Genomic DNA, 21282 nt, shown 5'->3' on the forward strand with positions numbered 1-21282 from the left:
TTCTCAGATCTTTGATGGAGTTGAAGACTATATAAACATAATTACTTTCTTCTCATGACTTGGCCAAGCTATTTATTATACAAGACTTAAGCTAGTTAGATTAGGATATTTGTTCTTATTGTATATAATTTCATAGTAGGTTTAGAACTCTCTTACTTAAACCAAAGGGGGAGGTGCTATGGGAGCTGCTTCTGCTCCTTCAGCCAATAGACTTTAAGATACCAGCCCACTTGGGTGTGGTCTCATTTGCTTTAAAAAACAGCGGTAGCTTGCACTCAGCTCCGCTTCTCGCTACTAGACTCCTTTCCTGATCGCGCAGAGGGTTGTTGTCTGGAACGGTGATCTGTAAGTTTTTTCCCTTTAAATAAATAACCATTCTATTAATCATAATTCCAAACTGGTGTGGGATTGTTTGTGACTTATGCCTTCATGTTGGCAAAATTTTGGAAGGATTTTCCTTGGCTTCTAAACCTCTATCTTCAAAGAAAATTTATCCACCCCCTCAGCTGCCCAGAGACTATCAACTGGTGCATTACTTCAGGCCCCTGGTTGCTGCAATGCCTGAGAACACTCACTCACTTTAGGTGTTGTCAGAGTCAACTGGGAAAGCAGGACAAGACACGGGTTGCAAAATAGGCATCAACTCAATGCCTCCAAGTGGAGGGACTTGCTAGGAGAGATGCCTGTTCATGAGTCAGCTACTTCAGTGTTGGAGTTTTCTGTCCCAAAAAGACAAAGAATTAAAGAAATGAAGCAGGCAACTAACGTGAAGGCAGCTCAAGCCAAGGCCTGGAGTCTGGCCCAGAGCGCTACAATCAGCAGAGAGCCTGCCTCCACACTGGACCTCACAGCCAACCACCACAAGAGTCAGCAACTTCAAGACTTTTGCCAAAGAGCCAGAAAAGCAGAGGCGATATGAAGAGTTCTTAGTACAAATGGAAGGGTCAGAAAGACGCTCTGGAATGATGTCTGGACCCCAGCATGACAGAGTGGGAGCAAAGCCGAGAGCGAGAGGAGTTTGCTCAGCCAGCCCAGCTCTATGTGTCCTCCCGCTCCACCCTGTCCTCCAGGTTCACTCATGCCAAGGAGGAAGACAACTCTGATCAGGTTGAAGTTCCTCGAGACCAAGAGAATGACGTCAGTGACAAGCAGTCAGCTGTGAAAATGAAGACATTTGGGAAGCTCACCTGAGACACTTTTGAGTGGCACCCCGACAAGTAAGAGGTTTAATGTCCCTGACCCTTTTCTAGGCTTAACAGTAGTTGGTCTACCCAGAGTAAAGCGGGATAAATACTCAGTCTTCAATTTCCTGATGCTCCCAAAGACAAACCCTCTGCCCACAGCCCCGACACCCAGTGAAAAAGCCCCACAACAGCAGTAGGGTCCTGACAAATCCAGGAAGCCATCACGATGCAACACATTCAAACAGGAGATGAGAGAGGATTCCATTAGTTAGTTTTTAAGTCAGTCTAGCTCAAAAGTTGGCCCACCGAGACAAGAACCCAGCACCTCAGGAAACAAGGAGGAACAGGCCCCTGAGCCACACCCAGACATGTCTATAGACAAAGTGTGTGGTGGATACACAGATGGAAGGGGAAAGTAGCCACCCTTCCGTGGATATATTCAAGGCCATCTTTGCAAGTTCTTCTGATGAACAATCTTCATCCTCAGAAAAGGAGCAAGACGACAGTGAAGACAATCAAGAGCACACGGAGGAGGCCAGCTCTAAAAGATCCCAGGAGGCTGATGCTGGAGAGACCCCTGTGACCCATGCTGCTGAGCCAGAGCCCTGTGAGCCTACAGCACCCTTCCCCATCCAGAAGGTACCAATGGATGAACGAGAAGAGTTTAGACTGCGGCTGCCTCCAATCTTCTGCCCCAATACTCATCAGAAACTTGAGACACCTCCAAAAGAGAAGCCTAAGAAGAGCAAAGAAAAACACAAGACCAAGAAAGAGCACAGATGAAAGAAAGAGAAGAAAAAGAAACACAAGAAGTGCAAGCACAAAAGTAAACAAAAGAATAAGTCAGAGAAAAGCAGTAGTTCCAGGAGTGCCAACAGCAGAGACAGTCGGAGGGCTGAGGGACAGTGGACCTGTCTCCCCAGGAGCTGCTGAGTCGACTGAAGAGTCTCCCCCTAAGCAAGCAGTAAAGGAGTCCTGCCCTGGCCTGCCTCAGCATGGAATCTCCTCCATGATGGAAGTCCTTTGATTTCCCAGCTCATACATTGTATAGAATGTATTCATATGTAAATTCCTGCTGTAAAATAAGTTTTTAAACCTTGACATTTCACAAGCTGCCCTGAAAGGTTGCAGAAATTGATTGCTATCTTTAACTTCAGTCCCTGTTCTGGATTGAGAAGACTGAACAGTTTAATTAAAGCAGCTTTTTTTTTCTAAAAAAAAATTCAAGATGTTATTGTTTTTTACCGCTGAGTTAAACTCTAAAGTGTGTATGTGCCACACCTTCTTTATTCATTCTTATATTGAGGGGCACCTAGGTTGTTTCCAGGTTCTGGCTGTTATGAATAGTGCTACTATGAACATAGTTGAACAAAGACTTTTGCAGTATGATTGAGCATCTCTTGGGTATATTCCCAAGAGTGGAATTGCTGGTCCTGAGGTAGGTTGACTCCCAGTTTCCTGAGAAATCACCACACCGATTTCTAAAGTGGCTGCACAAGTTTGCATTCCCACCAACAATGGATGAGTGTTCCCCTTACTCCACATCCTCTCCAGCAGAGGCTATCATTGGTGTTTTTGATTTTAGCTATTCTGACAAGTATAAGATGGTATCTCAAAGTTGCTTTGATTTACATTTCCCTGATCTCTAAAGAGGTTGAGCAGGACCTTAAGTTTCTTTTGGCCATTTGAACTTCTTCTGTTGAGAATTCTCTGTTCAGTTCAGTACCCCATTTTTTAATTGGGTTAATTAGAGTTTTAATGTCTAGTTTCTTGAATTCTTTATATATTTTGGAGATCAGACCTTTGTCTGATGCGGGGTTGGTGAAGATCATCTCCCAATCAATAGGTTGCCTTTTTGTCTTAATGACAGTATCCTTTGCTTTACAGAAACTTCTCAGTTTCAGGAGGTTCCATTTATTCATTGTTGCTCTTATTGTCTGTGCTATTGGGCTTCTATGTAGGAAGTGGTCTCCTGTGCCCATGTGTTGTAGACTACTTCCCACTTTCTCGTCTATCAGGTTCAGTGTGGTCAGAGTAATATTGAGGTCTTTCATCCATTTGGACTTGAGTTTTGTGCATGGTGATAGATATGGATCTATTTTCATTCTTCTACAGGTTGACATCCAGTTATGCCAGCATCATTTGTTAAAGATGCTTTCTTTCTTCCATTGTATAATTTTAGCTCCTTTCTCAGAAATCAGGTGTTCATAGATTTGTGAATTAATATCTGGGTCTTCAATTCGATTCCATTGGTCAACATCTGATTTTATGCCAATACCAAGCTATTTTCATTACTGTAGCTCTGTAATAGAGTTTGAATTTTGCATGCAAATGGATTGAAATAGAAAACCCTTTACTGAGTGAGATAAACGCAGACCCAAACAAATGAATATGGTGTGTACTCACTCATAAGTGGATTCTAGCCATAAATAAAGGACATTGAGCCTATAATTTGTGATCCTAGAGAAGTTAAATAAGAAGGTGAACCCAAAGAAAAACATATAGTTATCCTCCTGGATACTGGAAGTAGACAAGATTGCCAAGTAAAAGTTGGGAGCAAGAAGGTGGAGGTGGGGTGGGGGTAAAGGGAGATGGGAAGAGAGAAGGGACAAGGGGAGGATTGGGGAGAGCTTGGGGGAATGGGATGGTTGGGATGAAGGATGGCTATGAGAGCAGGGAAGTAGATATCTTAATTAAGAGAGCCATTTTAGGGTTGGTAAGAGACTGGACTCTAGAAGAGTTCCCGGGTGTCCAAGGAGATGTCCCCAGCTTGTTCCTTGGGCAGCAGAGGGGAAGGTGCCTGAACTGGCCTTATCCTATAGCCACACTGATGAATATCTTGCATATCACCATAGAACCTTCATCTGGCGATGGATGGAGATAGAGACATAGACCCACACTGGAGCACTGGACTTAGCTCCCAAGGTCCAAATGAGGAGCAGAAGGAGGGAGAACATGAGCAAGGAAGTCAGGACCGCGAGGGGTGCATCCACCCACTGAGAAGGTGTGACTGATCTAACCGGAGCTCACCAAGGCCAGCTGGTCTGGGACTGATGGAGCATGTGATCAAACCAGACTCTCTGAATGTGGCTAACTATGAGGGCTGACTGAGAAGCCAAAATCAATGACACTGGGTTTTGATTCTACTGCATGGCCTGGCTTTGTGAGAGCCTGGTTTGTTTGAATGCTCACCTTCTTAGACCAGGATGGAGGGGGGAGGACCTTGGACTTCCCACAGGGCAGGGAACCCTGACTGCTCTTAGGACTAGAGAGGGAGGGGTAGGGGGAGATGGGAGGGTAGAAGGAGGTGGAAATTTCTAATAAATAAATAAATAAATAAAATATTAAGAGCTGCAAAGGAAAAAGGTCAAGTAACATACACAGGTAGACATATCAGAATTACACCTGATTTCTCATTGGAGATAATGAAAGTCAGTATATCATGGTCAAGCATTATGTAGACATTGAGAGACCATAAATACCTGCCCAGACTAATATACCTAGCAAAACTTTCAATCACCATAGAAGGACAAAACAAGATATTCCATGACAAAACTAGATTTCACCAATACCTAGACACAAACACAGCCCTACACAAAATACTAGAAAGAAAACTCCAATCCAAGAAAGTTGGCTACACCAACAGAAACACAGACAATTGATGGTCTCATAGCAGCAAATCCCAAAGAAGGGAAGAATGCACAAATTAACATCACCAACAATGAAAACTAAATTAACAAAAAATAGCAATCACTGATCATTAATATCCCTTAATGTAAATTGACTCAACTCACCTATAAAAAGGCTAACATATTGGATACAAAAACAGAATCCATTCATCTTCTGCATACAAGAAACACATCTCAACCTCAAAGACAGATATCATCTCAGAGTAAAGGGTTGGGAAAAAATATATCAATCAAATGGACCTAAGAAACAAGTGGGTGTAGCTATCCTAATATCTAACAAAATAGACTTCAAGCTAAAATCAAACAAAAGAGACAAAGAAGGACATTTCATGTTACTCACAGGAAAAATTCATCAAGAGGAAACTCAATACTGAACATCTATGCCCCAAATACAAGGGTACCCTCATATTAAAAGAAACACTTCTAAAGCTTAAATCATACATTAAACCCCACACACTAATAGGGGAGACTTCAACACTCCCCTCTTATCACTAAACAGGTCAGTCAGACAAAAAATGAGCAGAGAAATAACGGAACTAACAGATGTTTTGACTCAAATGGACATAACAGACATCTATAGAATATTAAATCCAAACAGAAAAGAATATACCTTCTTCTCATCATCTCATGGAACCTTCTCAAAAATTGACCACATACTCAGTAACAAAACAAACCTCAACAGATACAAAAAAATGGAATAACCCAGTGTACCTTATCGGATCACCACAGTTTACAATTAGAAGTCAACAGCAATACTAATTCCAGAAACCACACAAACACATGGAAATTAAGCAATGCTCATCTGAATCATCAATGGGTCAAGGAAAAAATATTGGGAGAAATTAAAGACTTCCTAAAATTTAATGAAAATGTCCACAAAACATACCCCAATTTATGGGACACAATGAAAGCAGTGTTAAGAGGAAAGTTCATAGCACTAAATACCTACATAAAGAAGTCGGAAAAAAAATCCCATACTAGTGAATTAACAGAACATTTGAAAACTTTAGAACAAAAAGAAGCAAACTCACCTAAGACAACAAGATGGCAGGAAATGATCAAATTGAGAGCTGAAATCAACAAAATAGAAACAGAAAACAATACAAAGAATCGATGAGACAAAGAGTTGGTTCTTTGAGAAAATCAACAAAATAGACAAACCTTTATCTGAACTAACCAAAAGGCAGAGAGAGAATATCCAAATTAACAAAATCAGAAATGAAAAGGGGACATAACAGCAGGCATGCCAGAGAATCATTAGGTCGTGTTTCAAAAATCTTTATTCCACAAAATTGGAAAGCTTTAAGGAAATGGACAACTTTCTGGATAAATATCAGTTTCCAAAATTAAATCAAGACCATATAATCAAGTTAAACAAACCTATAACTGCTGAAGAAATAGAAACAGTAAACAAAATTCTCCTAACCAAAAAAGTCCAGAACCAGATGATTTCAGCTCAGAATTCTGCAAAGACTTTTAACTAAGAACTAATAATAATACTCAAGTTGTTCCACATAATAGAAACAGAAGAAACATTGCCAATCACTTTTTATGAGACTAAAATTACCCTGAACCTCAAACCATGTAAAGACATTACTAAGAAAGAGAATTATAGACCTATCTCACTCATGAAGATTGAGGCAAAATTACTCAATTAAATAATGGCAAATTGAATCCATAACACATCAGAAAAATCATCGACTATGATCTAGTCAGCTTTATCTGAGAGATGCAGGAATGGTTCAAAGTATGAAAATCTGTTAATATAATCTACCATATAAACAAACTGAAAAAACTACCCACATGATCAACTCAGTCAAAGGCTTGCTGAAAAAGCCTTTGACAAAATACAAAATCCCTTCAGAACAAAGGTCTTGGAGAGAGCAGGGATACATGAAACTACATGGAACATACCTAAACATAATAAAGGCAATGTACAGGAGGCCAACAGCCAACATCAAACTAAATGGAGAGAAACTCAAAGAACAAGACGAGGTTGTCCACTTTCTCCATATCTATTCAGTTTAGTTCTTGAAGTTCTAACTAGAGCAATAAGACAGCAAAAGGAATAAAAATTGGAAAAAAAGTCAAACTCACTATTTGCTGATGAGATGATAGTTTCAATAAGCAACCCCAAAATTCAAACCAGGGAACTTCTACAACTCATAAACTCCTTCAGTAATATAGCAGGAAACAATATTAACATAAAAAAATCAGTAACTCTTCTTTACATAGATGATGCTTAGAGAAAGAAATCAGAGAAACATCACTTGTCACAATAGCCACAAGTAGCATAAAACATCTTGGAGTAACTCTGACCAAACAAGTGGAATATCTTATGATACGAACTTTAAATCTTGAAAGAAGAAACTAAAAAAGACACCAGAAAATGGAAAGATCTCCCATGTTCTTGGGTAGGTAGAATTAGCATAGTAAATTGGCTATCTTATGAAAAGCAATCTACTGATTCAATGTAATGCCCATAAAAATCCCAGCAATATTCGTCACAGACCTCAAAAGTACAGTAATCAACTGAAAAAAAAAAAAGCAAAATACCCAGAATAGCCACAACAATCCTGTATTAAAAAGTGATTTCTGGAGACATTACAATCTCTGATTTCAAACTCTACTACACAACTACAGTACTGAAAACAACCTGGTATTGGCATAAAAACAGACAGGAGGACCAATGGAACCAAACTGAAGAACAAGATATTAATCCACACACCTATGAACACCTGATTTTTGACAAAGAAGCAAAAAGTATAAAATGTAAAAAAGGAAACATATTCAACAAATGGTGCTGGTATAACTGAATATCAACATGTAGAAAATGAGTAAAGATCCATATCTCTGGTTATGCACAAAACTCAAGTCAAAATAAATCAAAGACCTCAACATAAATCCAACCACACTGAACTTTATAGAAGAGAAAGTGAGATGCACACTTTAACACTTTGGTACAGGAGACCACTTCCTAAATATAACTCCAGGAGCACAGACACTGAGAGAAACAATTAATAAATGAGATCTCCTAAAACTGAAAAGCTTCTATAAAGAAAGGACATGGTCACAAGATAAAATGACAGTTTACAGAATAGGAAAAGATCTTTACCAACCCCACATCAGACAGTGAACTGATCTCCAAAACATACAAAGAACTCAAGAAATTGGTCATCAAAAGAATAAATAATCCAATAAAAATGGGGTACAGACCTCAATAAAGAAATATAAAATGACTGAAAGACACTTAAGAAAATGCTCAACATTCTCAACCTTCAAAGTAATGAAAATCAAAACAACTCTAAAATTCTATCTTAAATCTATAAGAATGGCCCAGATCAAAAACACTGATGACAACTTATGCTGTAGAGGATGTGGGGTAAAGGGAAGACTTGTAGCACGAGGGCCGGCTTGTTGGGGTTTCTGTCCCGCCCAGTACCCCAACAAGCCAGCAAGTCCCAAGGAAAATCACACGGAGTCTACATCAGGTTATAAACTGATTGGCTCATTAGGTCAGGCTTCTTGTTAACTCTTATAACTTATATTAACCCATTATTCTCATCTATGTTAGCCATAATGGCTCCGTACCTTTCTCAGCTGGGCAAGTTACATGCTGCCTCTTTGGTGGTCTGCGCAGGAGTGGCTGAGAGCTTCTGCTTCCAGAATACTCCCAATCTCTTTGCTCCACCCCTACTTCTTGTCTGGTTTTCCCGCCTATACTGCCTGCCTGGCCAATCAGCGTTTTATTAAAATATGATTGACAGAATACAGATAATTCTCCCGCACCATTTCCCTCTTTTTTTTTAAACAAAGGAAAATATCCATAATCCATTTGTTGGGAATGTGGGCGTAGTATTTCAGGCTACTTCCTGCTGGTTGGGGGCGCTGATAGTCTTATGGGGACCTAAAGAAAATTTAGTGTTATAATCAAGTCCTGACTGGAGTATCCTGTGAGTCTTGATCATCTCAGGCAGCAGTCTTGAACCTGTTCTGAATGAAGAACTCAGACATCTGGGCCATCTATTCCTGTCGGAGATTTTTCAGGTGGCCTCCCTTGAGCAAAGATGATTTTTCTTAACTCAGAATGAATCCATAGCCTCTCATTTTCTGTGGAAACAAAAGCAAAATCTCTTCTCCAAAGTAACATACCTTTTGACTTCAGTTTTGAAGCCAAGGTATTTTCAAAATGCCTATCTTGGGTTAGTTCAGCAGCATTTATAAACAAAAGTCTTTTAGCAGCTGTTGCTCCTTCCTCAGCATTCAAACAATTCAAAGAGAGCATAATAACACACAGTATCAAGATTCTCTTTGTATTTTACATCTTTGTGTGGCTTTACTTTAACCTCTATTTCTTTTAATTTTACTTTTACTTTTTGAGACAGGTTCTCTGTATATCTTTGTCTTGGAATAACACTGTAGATCAAGCTGTCCTTGAACTCACAGAGATCCTTCCGTCTCTGCCTCCCCAGTACTGGGCTCAAAGGTGTTTGCTACCACACCTTGAACTCACAGAGATCCACGCGACTCTGCTTCCCCAGTGCTAGGATTAAAGGAGTGTACTACCACACCTTGAGGTCACAGAGGTCAATCTACCTCTAGCCCTTGAAGTCACAGAGGTCAATATGCCTCTGCCTCCCAGGCATTGGGATTAAAGGTGTGTACCACCACACCCAACTACTCTCTTTCTTTCCTTTTAACTTTAAGAACTTTAACTTTTAGCCTGCATATACACACTGTAAACCATTTAGAGGTTTTCTTCCTCTTTGAATCTCTCTTTACTGTATATTTTTCTTTTTCTGACCATATGAGTCTTTAATTTACTAAGCAATATGGAGAGCTGTGGCTTTGACGGCTAGATCCAGCTCATTCCTTAGCTTTTCAGCCTCAAGGCTGAGGTACCAGCCAGAGCTGTGTTCACTGCCACAACTCTATGGCGTTTCAAGGTCCTTGCCAGCAAGCAAGCTGCAGCATTCTGCTCACAGACCACACTCAGTCGGACTGCCTGCCTGAAAGAGTCAGAGTTTGCTCTGGCAGGACAGCCCAGATAGCCGGCATTTTAAAACAGCACAGCTTTTCTCCTGCTACAGCTGAAAACTGAAAAGAATGCGTTCAGCTTGTCATCAACAACATTTAAGTGTTTTGTGGCAGGACCTCTTTAAAGAGCTGCAAGGTTTTGCAGCTAAAGCTGAGTCAGGAAGCCTCTCTCAGATGAGAGCGCTTGCTTGCCTCTAGCAAGGAAAGTAGACCTGAGAAATTGCTGCCACCAAGAAGCCATGCTTTACTCTATTCTTTTCCAAGCTTTCTCAGGCTTTCTGTGGATTCAGTTATCCACGTCTGGGCGCCATATGTAGCATGAGGGCCGGCTTGTTGGGGTTTCTGTCCCGTCCAGTACCCCAACAAGCCAGCAAGTCCCAAGGAAAATCACACGGAGTCTACATCAGGTTATAAACTGATTGGCTCATTAGGTCAGGCTTCTTGTTAACTCTTATAACTTATATTAACCCATTAAAGACTCCTTCATTGCTGGTAGGAGTGCAAACTGGTACAGTCCCTTTAGATATCAGTATCATGACTTCTCAGAAAATTTGGAAACAATCTTTCTCCAGACCCAGCAATACCACTTTTGGGTATATGCCCAAAGGATTCTCGATTGTACTACAATAACATGTGCTCAACTATGTTCATAGCAGCATTGCTTGTCACAGCTAAACCTGGAAACAGCCCAAATGCCCCTAAACTGGAGAATGGATAAGGAAAATATGGTTCATTTACACAATGGTGTACTACACAACAAAAAAGAATCATGGCATATTGAAATTTTAGGGCAAATGAATGGATCTCGAAAACATAATATTGACTGAATAAACTATACCCAGAAAGAAAAATATCATGAGTACTCACTCATAAATGGCTTTTAGACACAAAGCAAAGAAAATCAGTCCCAGCTCACAATTTACAATCCCAATTGTAATGACAACAATAAGGATCCTAAGAGAGACATACATGGATCTATTCTACATGTAAGTAAAAAAAGATAAGATCTCCTGATTCAAATTAAAAGCACGGGGACCATGGAAAAGGGTACAAGAGGAGGAGAAAAAAGGAAGGGAAGGGAGTAGAGAAAAATATAAAACTCAATAAATTCACAAATATTAAATTTTAGAACTCATAAAAAAACATATCAAACAACAATTGGGTCATGAAAAAAATTTTATTTCTAAAACTGAATGAAAATGAGAACACAACATTTCAAAACTTTTGGAACACAGTGAAGGAAAGCCAACAAGGACACCTCACAGTAGTAAATGCCTAAATAAAACACTTTGAGATATGTCACCTTGATAACTCAATTATCCACTTGTAGATCTTGAAAAAGCAAATTTAAAACATACCCCAAACAGCAGATAGAAAGAGATTAAGTTCTTAAGTAGATAAAATAGAAATAAGAACATTACAGATTATAAAGTAATGTTTTAATTAAAAATTTTAAAATATAGAAGACAAAACAAAAATCAAAAAAAGAGTTCTATTTTTAAAGATAATATTAACAAGATTGACTTACCTTAGTCAAATTCCACAGAGAGAGAGAGAGAGAGAGAGAAGAGAGAGAGAGAGAGAGAGAGAGAGAGAGAGAGAGAGATTCAGAGGAACAAAAGGACACACTCTAAAAATTTTTACATTCCAATAAACTGGCAAATCTAAAAATAAAGATGAACTTCTCAATGCATACAGTCTATGAAAATTAAATCAACAGTAAGTAAATTAAATAAACTCATGATGGTCTATGAGATAGAAGCAAGTGCATAAAAAATCACAACTGAAAGGAATCTGTAATAAGATGGAATTAGGACACAATTCTATCAGTATCTTTAAGAACTACCATGTTCCTAGTTATTGCATACAACAAGGAAGGAAGGAAGAGTTCCAAGTTCCTTTCTTAAAGCCAGGATTTTCCTGTACCAAACGAAACAAAAATTCACCCTCACAAAATAAGATATGTAGGCTGGTCTTTCAGATGAACGTTGTAAGGGTCATAAGAATCAATATCTGTGGCAAAAAAACTTTTTGTAAGACATGACAGAGATGTTGTACAAATGCATTTACAAAAAGATGGGTACTATGTACATAAGACCTTCACAAGATTAGGTCCAAATGAGGAGAAGAAGGAGGGAGAACATGAACAAGAAAGGCAGGACCGTGAGGAGTCCGTTCACCCACTGATACAAGCGGACTGATCTAATGAGAGTTCACCAAGGCCTGCTGGACTGGGACTGAACGAGCACGTGATCAAACCGGATTCTCTGAATGTGGCTGGCACAGGGACTATCTGAGAAGCCATTGATAATAGCACTGGTACTTGTTTCCTCTGCATGTACTGGATTTTTGGGATCCTAGTCTGTTTGGATGCTCACCTTCCTAGACCTGGAGGGAGGGGGGAGGAACTTAATCTTCCCACAGGGCAGGAAACCCTGACTGCTCTTAGGGCTGGATAGGGAGGAGGAGAGGAAGTGAGGGGAGTAGGAGGGTTTTGGGAGGAGGGGCAGAAATGGAAACTTTTATAAATTAATAAAAAAAATTATAAAAAAATAAAAGGGTCTAAACAATTTTTTTTAAAAAAAGATTAAACCCATCAGTCTTAGTAGGAATGCAGGAGGACTCATTAAATTCCCCTCCATCTATGGAGCTATTGGCAACTGACAGCTGCAGAGGAAGGGGGAGTCAATTCCTTCATAGGGGCAGCCTCTGAGAGGCTACTCACGCTCCAGTATATAGTCCTGCATCAATGCTTTCAGAAAATACTAAGTAGATTTCATGTTATTTTAGTTTATTTTATTGAGAGCACATAGCATTGAGAAGAAAAGGCAGGGTATTGGAATAAATTGGAGGGGAGGGGAGGGTTAGTAGATATAATCAAAACAAAGTAGATGTGTGTATGATATTTTCAAACTATTTTAAAAGGGTCTGATGTACTTAATAGATATAGATAAATTAATCCAAGAATTCACAATGAAACCCAAAGGACTACAAATCACCAAAACCATCCTAAAGAGAAAGAATAAAGATACAAGTATCAAAATATCTTACTTTAAAATATGCTAAAAAATTATAGTGACAATGACAGTCCATTACTAGACTAAAAACAGACAATTAGACCAATGGGACAGATGAGAGCACCCAAAAATAAACTGAAAAAAAAAACTGTAGGTATCTAGTTTTTACAAAGGTGATAAAAATGCAGTGGAAGAAAAGCCTATTTAGCAAATGTCCCTGGTAAACCTGAATTTTTACCTGCAGATTAGAAGTTAAATTTACATCTCTCACTCTAAACAAGAGTCAGTTCAAAGCGTTTTAAAAACATAGTTAAAACATGAACGGCAAAGGAGGAAAACATGTATGAGAGTCTTTAAGACTCTGGATGCTTAAGAACTTTCTGAATAGAACTTTAGCAGCACAGAATCTAGCATCCAAGATTTCAGTAGATGGAACCACATTAAATTAACATGTGTCTGCCCAGAAAGTAGAATTATCAAGAGAACAAATATCCCATAGAATGGGAGTAGACATTTACTTGCTTTCATTCAGACTTGAGGCTACCATCCAAAACATACAAAGGACTGCAAAAAAAATTAAAACTACTTAGAGATAACCATTTCACATCAGTCAGAAAATTAGGGCTGGAGATATGTCCCAGCAACTAAGAGAAGTTTGTGTTCTTTAAGAAAATCTAAATTTACTACCGGAAACCTAGGTTGAAAGGCTAATAAATGTCTGTAACTCTTGCTCCTGGGGGTTCAATGTCCTGTGCTGAAGAGGTTAATATGGGAAAATATGTAGGTTTATTTATTGTCAGTAGGAGTCTGAAGTAGCATAGCTACTATGGAACTCAGTGAAGATTCCTTGGAATTAAAAACAGAACTACCATATGACCTACACATCCCCCTCCTGGATATAAGAGCCCCTCATCTACCACAGAGATATTTTTTTTAAAAAAATCCATGGTTATTTCTCTTCAATCATGATAACTATCAAAAAATCAGTACCAGCATTTATGTTTATCAACAGAGGAATTGGGAAGGAAGTTGTGGAACATATACATAAAGGAATATTACACAGTTGTAATGAAAAATGAAAATTTCAGGAAACTGAATGGCTAGGGAAAATATAAGTGGAGTAACCCAAACACAGAAATCAAAATTTCTCCCAATATGTTGAATATTTACCATACTATAATTTAATATTATATTATTATGTAGTATTACATAATATATTATTCATATATATATATATAAAGTAGGAGTAATGTCTAAAAGTCTAGCAGGCTCTGACACCAAGTTGTATGTGTTCATATATTTCTGTGTGTGTTTGTGTGTGGTTGTGACGTTAAAGAAAGATGCATAGCAGGTGCCGAGATTTTACTTTTGTCTTTTAGAAAAAGATATTTATTAATATAACATAGTTAAAATACAATGGAAGGGAACAACTTGGTGTCCAAAGAAATTGTGTCCCTTACCGCTTACACTATCATCTCTTTTCTTTCTAGCTTACACAAGGATTCAGAGTACACTCTGGAACGGGCGTGACACAGATCAACAGTGCACCGAGTACATGGGAAATTTGCTTCCTCATCCGTTTCCAGTCCTTGAATGCCCTGGATGCAGAAGTTGTGATTCCAATCTGAGGCTGGTAGTGGCACATATTGGGTTGCATGGATGGTTCCTCTGTCGAGAAGTCCATGTTCAGAAACAATGTGGGTCTTCCATCCAATGTTGATTCACATAAGGAGAGATCACCAGGCGAGTTGTCCAGAGAATTCATGTTGTCTTCAATGTCCCCACTAGCACACTTGACAACATTAGCCATCAGGACACCTCCTTCTAGGACTGTGTCTTCTGAACTGGGCTTCAGCTCCAGGTGGGAGTATTTGATGAGCTTCAAAAGACTTTGTCATCTCTTGCTTCTTTCTTCTACAGCCCCCTCTTTAGTTTGACTCTTCCCACTTTTTCTAATCATTGAAAGGAATGGATCACTGGTTCTCCTTTACAAATGGAAGAAAGGGTGATGTGCACCTACATGGCTGCTTTTAAACAGGGATGCCCAGTTTGCTGATAACTGTCCTCACAGCTCAATTTGTGTTTTAGAATATTAAAAGTTGCTGTTACTTTATTTGGTTGCCTGTATCTGATGGATGACAAAATCTCTTCCAAGTTATAACCCATGGTGTACATAGTCTCTACAAGCCTTGGAAGGATTTCTTTAGTTGTAGGTGCTGTATGTTTTTTAATGTGGCCCAGCCATGGTCTTTGCAGAAGTTGACATATTGTTATCCTCTCTTGGGTGGGGACCTTGAGTAATTGTGCAATGATGATGTAACAGGGTTTTGACAAGTGGTAGGGGATGGGACACTTTGTGTTGGTAATGAGCCTATGCATACCATGTATTGTGTCTTCTGTGTATGGAAATTGTCCTGTGACCAGTACATATAGGAGGACTCCCAAGCTCCACATGTCAACAGCCAGCCCATCATAAGGTTTTCTTGCCAAGATCTCTGGAGCCATATAGAGCAACGAACCACAGACTTTCATCATCATCTGCCCCTCTGCGAGCTCAATTGCCATACCAAAATCACAAAGCTTGACGTTGCCATTTCTGTCAATAAGGACATTCTCCAATTTAATATCACGATGCGCAATGCGTCTTTGGTGGAGAAAGTGCACCGCTGATACAACCTGTTGGAAGATGGGTTTAGCATCCTGTTCCTTTAGATATCCAACCTCACAGAGGAACATCTGCAGATCTTTTCCTGCTACATACTCCATGACTATATAAGTCTTTGACCACATGTCAATAACGTGAAAAAAATGAATGATGTTACTGTGTTCCAAAGACTGAAGGATCTTTACTTCAGAGTTGGTCCCATCCAGATCATTGCTTTTTTTCCTAAGGATCTTGACAGCAACCTGTGTTTTTGTGGGAATGTGGCAGGCAAGCTTCACCTCCCCAAAAGAACCTACAGCTAGTGGAGTTAAGATCCTGAAATCTTTGTCAAGCATGTCCTCGTCCCAGGGGCTGGCCATGATGTTTTGTCTCAATCCACCTACTTTTCTTGTTGGCAGGCAATGCTAGAAACAAAAATTTCAGCAACGTTAGGACACAGGTCTAGCACTGTGAATTCATGGTCATCAAATCATAGATATTCCCAAGAATCCTAATGATGCACTTCAAGGACATAGAAATACTAGAAGAACCCAACCTCAAAGCAGTACAAAAGGAATCACAGTAAGATCAAAGAGGGAATCACTGATGTGTCCATGCAAATACAAATACTTACATCAGAGAAATAATGAATTGGTTATTTTCAACAATGAACCAAAATGAAAATCTTTGGCCATTGTTATCATGTGATAAGAGATACAAATTAAATTGTAGGAAAAAAAGATAATGTTCTAGCAAAATTACAATCCAGAGAATCTCTTCAGGATACTTCAAATATTAAAACCTAGGATATTTGAAATGAAAGGAATTCCTAGACTTGTGTGAACATTGAAATAGGATAAAAGAAAAACACTTAAACACATGAGACATACGTAGCAAATATGGGTATTGAGAAAAATAACTCCAGGACAGACATATTCCAGGCATCTGGAATTCCCCAAATCTCTCAAAACATAAGAATAAACAATCTACATAAGCTAGAGTCATCAGAGAGGAAGGGAACACAGGTGAGGAAATCCCTCTATGAGGTACAGCTGTTAGGCATTTTCTCAATTAGCGATTAATGTGGAAGGGTCCAGTACATTTAAATGGTACTTTTCTTGGACTGGTTTTCCTGGGTTCTATACTAAAGCAGACTGAACAAGTTAGCAAGAGCACCCTTCAATGGCTTCCTCATAATCTCCTGCCCTCAAAGATCCTGTTCTGTTGAGTTCTTGTCCTACGGTTCGTCAGAGATGAACAGCAGTCTTAGAAGTGCAATATGAATAAACTCTTTCTTCCCCATCATTCATGTTGGTCATGGTGTTGTGCTAAAGCAATAGAAACCCTAACTATGACAAACACCTTAGTGAGAGAAAATACTTTAAGAAAGAGGATGCAAAGGAATGCGTCTACACTGATGCATATGGCAGGATTACCCTGAGCCCACAATCAAATGAGCACAGTAAGTAAAGCATAAACTCCTTTACCTCATTGACTTCTTGAGAAAATTAATAATGAGAGTCCTTGGTACATCATATCCATCTCAGCATCCCACTAAAGACTTATTCATTCACAATCAAAATGGCCTCACTGTGGACCCAGGGGAGAATTCAAATTAAACATATCAAACATTAGCATAGTATGTAAGGAGACTGTGGGGATGGTACCACACTATGCACAGTGACTAGTGAACCATTGTTTTATAAGGAATGGAGGTAAACTAGATATAATTTTGCATGAAAAAGAGCAGGTTCACATACAGAAATTAGACATATTTTGTGTTGTTTGGATCATGATGAAGGAGGGGGTCTGAGCTTTAATGAAAGTCATAGGATCAGTCACAAAGATAAATGGGAAGGAGTTAATTCAGGAAATATGGTCAAAGCACAGTACAATAATGCATGGAAAGTTATAATTAAATTGTTTATGTGTGGTTTATACTTTAATATTTTTTAAGTATTGGACAAAATAAAAGATAAAGACAGGATTTAATTTTCAAAATAGAGAATTAGATAATAATTAGTTAAGAAAGGGACAATAGATTGACAAATGAACCCTAGAAACAAACCCAAAATTATAAATATAAATATGAAACACCAAACAAAAATCCCAGAAAGCTAAACCAACCATCTGGGAATGAACATCTATATGTTGAGGTCCCATAGATTAGAGACCTCCAAATTCATCAGGAACACTGTTACATTCCAATTCCTATGTAAGCATTTAACGGTGACTCCAATGTACAAAGAAAAGGCGCAGCTTCAGGATGTGACCTTTATGGACTAGTATCTGACATTATTTAGAATGCCTCTTTATAATTTTACCACAAGCAATCATTCAATCATGTTTTGTCAAAACCAGCAGTTGTTTTACTGTTTTTTTTCTCTGCTTCTACACAATAACAGAGCACTGGTTATTTTTATCATGACTGTGATCAAGTCTCAGTTATGAATAAAATCTAATCAGGTGGTGGCACACACCTTAATCCCAACCCTCAGGAGGCAGAGGCAGGAGGAACTTTGTGAGTCCAGACAACTCTAGTCTACATTAACTAATTCCTAGAGAGGAACCCAAGCTACGGAGAAATCCTGTCTCAAAACACAAACAAGCAAGCAAAGAAACAATCAAAAGAATCAGTTCTAGGAAGGAAGGGTTTTTCAGTCCTCAGATTTTCTACAGACATAGAAAACCATGGGACTGAAAATATCTTGTTATTATAGAACTGGGTTGTTATGTGGCTGGTGACATTGCATTAAAAATCTCTATCCACTAGTGACTTACTTCCTGTAAATCTCACCCCTATGACTTCCAAAGCTTTCCAAGAAACACTAGCTAATTTTCACTAAGTTCTCAAAATCCTGAGATCATGCTAAGAAAACCACTGGGGTAGTTTTATTGATACAGGTCTCTACAGTTTAGGGCATTTGAGGGTCAGTTTTGGACCCATTTGTTTAATTTCATGTGGTAGAGTCTTGGTGCCTTATTAGTCAGAGTTCTCTGAACAATAGAGCAGCTGATGCAATGGTACAATCAATCTCTCTCCCCGTTGGAATTTATTAGAATGACTTACAGGCTGCTGTCCGGCTAATCCAGCAATAGCCGGCTAAGAATGGAAACTTCAAAATTCCAAAAGTTGCTCAGTCCACAATGCTGTTTCTCTTGTCTGGTCTTCAGTATCTGCTGGAATCCCAAAGAAATTAGCTCTTATTCCCATGAAGGAATGGACTTGCTAACAAGGCAAGGGCAACAGAAAGATGAGCAAAAGCCTCCTCTTAAGTCCTTATATACTCTTCCAGCAGAAGGCGTGGCTGAAATTAAGGGTGTGTCTCCTGGCGTCATGAACCGGATTAAAGGTGTGTGTCTTCCCACCAAATCCACTCATCAAAGAAGTGTCTTTCCCTCGTTGAGATTCAAAATAAACCAATCAAAAATGATCTCTTACAGGTGAGCCCTCCATTTTTGGATTCCAGATGTAGTTGATTCCAGATGTAATCATGTTGGCAACCAAAAATATCTCTCACAATGACAGAATTTCCTCCATTTAATTGAACTTGAGATTAAGGAGCCTAGCTTTCATCATTTGCTATCTGCGCTTTCTGATTCAATTTGAAAGTGTTAGTAGTTCATCTGACCACTCAACCCTTTAGAAAACTGCAGTGTATCACACAGCATATTCTTCTGCCCAGTCAGGTTTACAGTGCAATTAGGCATTGGGCTTTATCTTTTCTTTTCATTACTTTCTTCCATTACTTTTATTTTTGGCTCTCTAGGTTTTAGGCTCTATGACTTTTTTGCCTTTTTATCTTTTGAAATAGGGTTTATGTGTGTAACGGCTCTGGTTGTCCAGGAACTCAATGTATAAAGCAGGTTAGCCTTGAACTCACAGTCAGACCTGAATGATTGTGCCTGAAGGATGTTAGGATTAAAGGTGTGAATCACCACCATTTGACAGTTTCTGGCTTCTTATGGATGATAAATACCAGATCAGCCCTGGGGTTCATCTCAGATATTACACAGAAAGTGTGATCCTATTTTTGATAGGGCTTTGGGGTGAGAACCATGAAAGTTTTCTTGTGAATTCCAGGCTGCTAGCAACCTCTCTTTCCTTAAGGTCTTCCTCTCTAAGATTTGCCAGGCTCAACCTTTAGGCTTGTAGGTGGAGACAGCACCACTGTCCCACCCTCACCTCCACCCCCAAACCCCACCAGCTGAATCTCCCAGGAGAGCTGGCAGTACTTACTGCAATCACAGCACCTCCAAGTTACAAGCTCTGGGTACATCAAAGGCCTGTCTTATTTAAGGATGACATCTGCTTCTGCAGAACCAGCTTCTCCATGTGCTCTAGCAGCTTGTGGAGTAGTTGTTGTTGTGTGTGGATTAATGCATTGGATCTTGTAAAACTTTAAAACAATTCTAAAGCCATTTCTGACCATTCTGAACCCTCTCAGCTTCCATGTCACAGTGCTTTCCCTCCTCCCCTGGGAACCAAGGACCTAACAGCTACAAGTGCATGTATGTTCTACAGAAATTGGGGCAAGATAACCTTTAAGATGTTCACCCAGTTCCTGAACAATTACCCATACATGTATGTTTTGACTAAGTCCCTGGGAAATAGGGTCAAAATGACGTCTTTCCTCATCAGATCTGGCAACAGCTCTCCAGGCAAATATTGACAATAGCCCTTTCAAATAACCCAATCAAAATAGTCAAAGAACAACCCTCCTTGCTTCTGTAGCCTTCTCCTTTAGAAGTAGCCAGTACCAGCTTTTTGAGGTCTCTCTGCTTCCCGAATGCTGAGGGAACCTGTAATGACAGAATTTATAAAATCCTCATGCTTTTACATCAGCTGTGGTGTGAGAGATGGTCTCTTGAGACAAATCCTCCTCAGTGTTTGGACTCTAGGGTCCAACAATCTAAGCCTTGTTGGCAGCAGAGTGGGTCAGCCTGCGTGGGCCTCCACCAGTCATGCAGGGCTTCAGAAAATTTCTTTGTTTCACTTTCATTTCAGTTTCCTCTTTGAATATTCTCTGGTTTTGTTTTTATTCCTTTTTATGTGGGTTACTGTTTGTTTTCGTATCTGTTTATTGAGTTTTCTGTATTGAGACTATTATCCCTCTATTGGATATATAGTTATTGAAAATGTTGTCCTGATCTATAGGCAACCTCTTTTTCTGAATGGTGGTCAATGTTGATATGCACCTTATGGACTAGTATCTGACATTATTTATAATGCCTCTTTGTATTTTCACCACAAGAAACCAATCAATCTTCTCTTATCAAACCAAGCAGTGGCTTTGTTCGTTTTCTTTTCTTTTTTTCTCACCTTCTACACCACAAAGGAGCCCTGGTTATTTTATCATGACTGTGATCAAGCCTTAGTTAAGAATCAAGTCGAGTCAGATGGTGGCGGCACACTCCTTTGATCCAAGGACTCAGGAGGCAGAGGCAGGAGCAACTCTGTGAGTACAGGCAACTCTAGTCTACATGAACTAATTCCTTGGCAGACTCCAAAGATACAGAGAAACCCTGTCTCAAAACACAAACAAGCAAGCAAACAAACAATAAAAAAACCAGTTTTAGGAAGGAAGAATTTTTTTGCACTCAGATTTTCAACAGACATAGAAAGCCATGAGGCTGGAAATATCTTGCTCCTTATAGAGCTGGTTTGTTTTGTGGCTGGTGGCATTGCCTTAGAAATTCTCTATCCAGCA

General features: G+C 39.3%; 1 protein-coding gene and 2 pseudogenes across 1 annotated transcript in view; 2 read left to right on the forward strand and 1 right to left on the reverse strand.

Annotated features, from left to right (window-relative positions):
• Positions 1-14592, forward strand: part of LOC125397762 (zinc finger protein 431-like) — a 41468-nt gene extending 26876 nt beyond the window's left edge. Inside the window, exon 4 of the mRNA XM_048430176.3 lies at positions 14418-14592. Coding sequence (XP_048286133.1) covers positions 14418-14457 — 40 coding nt within the window. The 3' untranslated portion in view covers positions 14458-14592. The remainder of the gene's footprint in view (positions 1-14417) is intronic.
• Positions 414-2152, forward strand: LOC146890783 (G patch domain-containing protein 1 pseudogene; annotated as a pseudogene).
• Positions 14462-15951, reverse strand: LOC125397763 (sperm motility kinase-like; annotated as a pseudogene).
• Between the last annotated feature and the right edge of the window lie 5331 nt (positions 15952-21282).

This window comes from Myodes glareolus, chromosome 18 (genome assembly GCF_982192425.1).
Source record: "Myodes glareolus chromosome 18, mMyoGla1.1, whole genome shotgun sequence".
Classification (NCBI taxonomy): domain Eukaryota; kingdom Metazoa; phylum Chordata; class Mammalia; order Rodentia; family Cricetidae; genus Myodes; species Myodes glareolus.